Source organism: Arachis duranensis, chromosome 7, assembly GCF_000817695.3.
Source record: "Arachis duranensis cultivar V14167 chromosome 7, aradu.V14167.gnm2.J7QH, whole genome shotgun sequence".
Classification (NCBI taxonomy): Eukaryota; Viridiplantae; Streptophyta; class Magnoliopsida; order Fabales; family Fabaceae; genus Arachis; species Arachis duranensis.
The window spans coordinates 64,950,703-64,954,452 of record NC_029778.3 but is presented as its reverse complement, the minus strand read 5'-3'; the positions used below and the strand labels follow the sequence as shown (position 1 = coordinate 64,954,452).

General features: G+C 37.4%; 1 protein-coding gene across 1 annotated transcript; it reads right to left on the bottom strand.

The window, feature by feature from the left end:
- Positions 1 to 365: 365 nt before the first annotated feature.
- On the bottom strand, positions 366 to 1,651 carry LOC107459275 (protein FAR1-RELATED SEQUENCE 5-like). The gene is made up of 4 exons (XM_016077498.1): positions 1,409 to 1,651; positions 813 to 1,241; positions 564 to 689; positions 366 to 467 (listed from the first exon to the last, which is right to left on the bottom strand). The coding sequence occupies exons 1-4, from the start codon at positions 1,649 to 1,651 to the stop codon at positions 366 to 368; spliced, it is 900 nt and encodes a 299-aa protein (XP_015932984.1).
- Between the last annotated feature and the right edge of the window lie 2,099 nt (positions 1,652 to 3,750).

The window sequence follows — 3,750 nt, the reverse complement described above, 5'->3', positions numbered from 1 at the left end:
CCTAACTCTGCTGTCTTCTCATCCTCCTTTGGGTCTGCATGCATCTTCACTTCACGGTTTCTGGTATAGTGTCGTTTTGTGTGTTCGGCTTTCTGACACATACTACACCGTCTTTTCCAGCCACACTGTTTCTTGATCCGGGGAGCCCCTTTGGTCTTAATTACTACGGGATCCTTCACCTTGGGAGTATCTCTTCCCTTTGCCGACGGACCCTTCCGATCGCATCCAGCCTCAATTTGTTCACATAAAGCTCGTATGTCACTCATCGTTGTATTAAATAAACCCGGACTCCATGCAGCTACGAACGAAAACCACTGCGATGCAGAGTGCAGTGCACTTTGACGTAATAGAAATTCCCTCTCACTTTACTCATCAACTCTTCCTTCACTATAGTTATCCAATGATTTAGCGTCCTTACGCCACCTTTTCAACACCAATCTTGATAAAATTTCCATCGCATGCTCATGCTTCAAAACGAAAAACATGTGTCAACACAGGTAACTCTTTTGCAACCAAAATTAGAAAGGATAGTGGAGCCTATTCACCACCCTATCGTACGGTACCATTAGTTGCCTACCTGGAATGCCGTATTCTTTAAATGTGTACACCATAATCATGGACTGTCGAACCTTTGCGGCAAAGTTAACTGTATCGACACCTTTGATTTCCCTCCTCACGTCCAAAATTAACTCTCATGTGTAAACAGTGGCAGCAAACCGCTCAAGTGGATCATCCAAGCAAGTTATGATCACTGGGTTGCCGTGAATGGACTTGAAGTGGGCCTCTAACTTATTATTCCGATACTCTCATACCATCAACTCAACATTCTGCACCAGCTCAAGAATATTGTGCCTTAAATTAAGAAACTTTTTGACATTCGCATTAATCTCTTCACATCGAAAAGTTGTGCAGAACCCGACACAGAATTTGTCTTTTAAGTATGCATTTGCCCACATTCTCCTCTTATCATAAGTTTCCTTCACCCAAAAACTATCATGAAGTCGATATTCTTCAACAGCTGCATCCCACCCTGCCTCAAACTCTTCTATCTCCATATTCGAGTACAGCCACCTAGTGAAAAGTTGTCTTAACCCTTCATCCTTCACATTTGAAGTGACGTTCTTCTCTACATGCCATGCACACAACCTATGTGTGGCCTCCGAAAACATTGCCTTGATTGCTGCCCTCATTGAGTCACACCCGTCTGTCACTATCACTAATGGCTTTTTGTTGCACATTACCTGCAACAAATTTTCAGGCAACCATGTGTATGACCCAATGCTTTCATCCAACACCAAACTAAACCCAAATATGGTTGTTTGCTTATGATTGTTCGAACCAGGAAAAATTACCAAAGGTCTCCGGTATTTATTTTTCTTGTAAGTCGAATTGAACGAAAGCACATCACCAAAGTATTGGTAATCAATCCGGCTCCCACCGTCAGCCTAAAACAAGTTCCTAACATATTGTTGTCTGTCAAACTGTACCTAGCCATGCACATCAGATCCGACACCGCTTTTTTCTCTAAATAAATTATTGCGGCATTACCGTCGCCATCAACAATCTTCTCCCGCTTAGTCTTCTCGATATAGTTATAGGCATCCTTTTTGGTGAAACCCATCAGGGAATACCCCCCAGCTTGCCCTGCCATATAACCTAGGATTTCGACGTTGGGACACCATGTGCCTGTTTTCCATTAATCTGTGCCTTAGCCGAAGAATTCATCTCTCTAAAGCTGTTGATCATATGAACTATCCTCATAGGAGTTAAATCATGGTTGTGATCTAGTATAACTTTTCTAACCCTCCAAATTTCATTGACCTCATCCCATAGGATTGATAGCTTCGTGTCACAATTTATGTGTGTCTCCGATCTGTGGTCCCTCTTCCTATCAAGCTTTTCATAGTGTTTCCGTTGTCTCAGCCCTGCTTTGTTTTAAAAAAAACCTCCTCCTAATCACCATTCCATCATCATCCTTTCCTGAGTCACCCTTGCGCATACCGAACCCATGACATTTGCCGTATCGCTTATAAAACTCATAGGTGTGCAAAACACCTTTCTTATCATATCGGCTTTGGTCAGCATTAGCATGTCTCGATATTCAGTAGCTTCTCCCTCCACGCCTTCATCACAACTATCAGCATTACCGTCTCCAGTCGGTGTCTCGTTTACTTCAGAATGTGTTCCGCCGCTAGCGTCCTCTTGAATTCCAGCACCTCAGTTAACTCCATCATCTAGTTTAGCCTCCATCCACACAATTACACCAGTGGCATAAATCACCTTTACTTGCTCAAAACAAATGGTAAAGTCAAAATACTCAAAATCCAATAACATCAAATACACATTGTACTTTACAACATCAAATAAAACACATTACTGCATCAACTAACACAGATCTTGAATTCTTTACTGCTGCAACAACAAAACTAAAACTAGATTCTGCAAAATTTATTAACTAGAGAAAAAGAATTGAGAAGTTGTTTTTAGAACTTAAAACTAACATTGCATTGTATTGAAACTTAACTCAAGATTTAGCAGCATGTACAACTCCTATATAAACTGCTTTGCAGAAGCTAAATTTGCCTAATTTTAATTCTACTAACCAAACTCATCTACCCAAACTAACTACATATATAACATTCCTCAAATAACAATTAACCATTTAAATCATGCATACATAATTATAACTAAAATCAGCATGATCAGTATAAGAAATACAAAGCCAGTAACAAATACGTTTAACAATTTCTGACTTCACTAATTTATTATCAAACTATCTTGCACAAATATAAACAAAACAACTCAACAAATCCACCAGAATATACTCTTTCATAACTTCCGATTCAATTCTACTAACCACTTCATGTATACATATATTGAATTCGAAATAAACTTCACCATTTTCCTTTCCAGTGGATTTTCACCACTCTAACCAACAGTAAATAGCACAATATCACCCCACAAAAATAAAATAATTAAAAAATACATACGAAACTATCATCTTCTCTCCTACATGCTTACTGATTACTGCTTAATGTGATTCCAGGTTGCGAACTTCCCTTGCAGCTTCTCACGTTCTCGCCGAAACCGTCAACCTTGGACTGCCCCCTCAAATCTTTGGTAATACAAGATTTTAAATGTGTTTTTTCGTAGATTTTAAATGTCTTTTTTTATATGTTTTAAAGGTGTTTTTTCTTAAGTTTTAAATGGTTCTTTTTCTTTGTTGTTGGATTTTTTTCCAATTAATTTGAATGTCTCATTTTGTTAGGTTTCGAATTTTTTTAAATAATTTGGATATCTCTTTTTTTTTAGGTTTTGGATATTTCTTTTTGTTATATTTCAAATTTTTTTATTAGGTTTTGAATATTTTTTTTACAATGATTTTGAATATGCATGTTTTATTTGGTTTTAGATATTTTCTTTTTTAATTTTAGATGTTTCATTTTATTTGATTTTGGATGTTTTCTTGTGATAATTTGAATTTATGTTCTTTCCAAAGAAAAAATTCAAAAGAAACAGGACTCGATGGAATGGATTTGGGTTTTCTTTTTCCTCTTTGTTGGACTTCTTTTGTCATCCATATGCTAATTGGCTGCACCTCTGATTGGTTAGCAAAGTTATTTATTTTACATGCCCTCGACCACCTTGGAAACGATTCATTGGCGTAGAAAGAAAAATGCATCCACTAAAAAAAAAGAATTAACTAAACCACTACTTTCATTCTTTCAGTGAAAAAAATTAACCCACAAC

Excerpts from the sequence above, each read along its gene's own strand:
- LOC107459275 (XM_016077498.1), bottom strand. The coding sequence starts at position 1,651 with ATGGCAGGGCAAGCTGGGGGGTATTCCCTGATGGGTTTCACCAAAAAG. Across the intron at positions 690-812 it reads TGCAGAATGTTGAGTTGATG|TTAATTTTGGACGTGAGGAG; the intron begins GTATGAGAGTAT and ends TACACATGAGAG. Across the intron at positions 468-563 it reads TTCCAGGTAGGCAACTAATG|CATGAGCATGCGATGGAAAT; the intron begins GTACCGTACGAT and ends TTCGTTTTGAAG.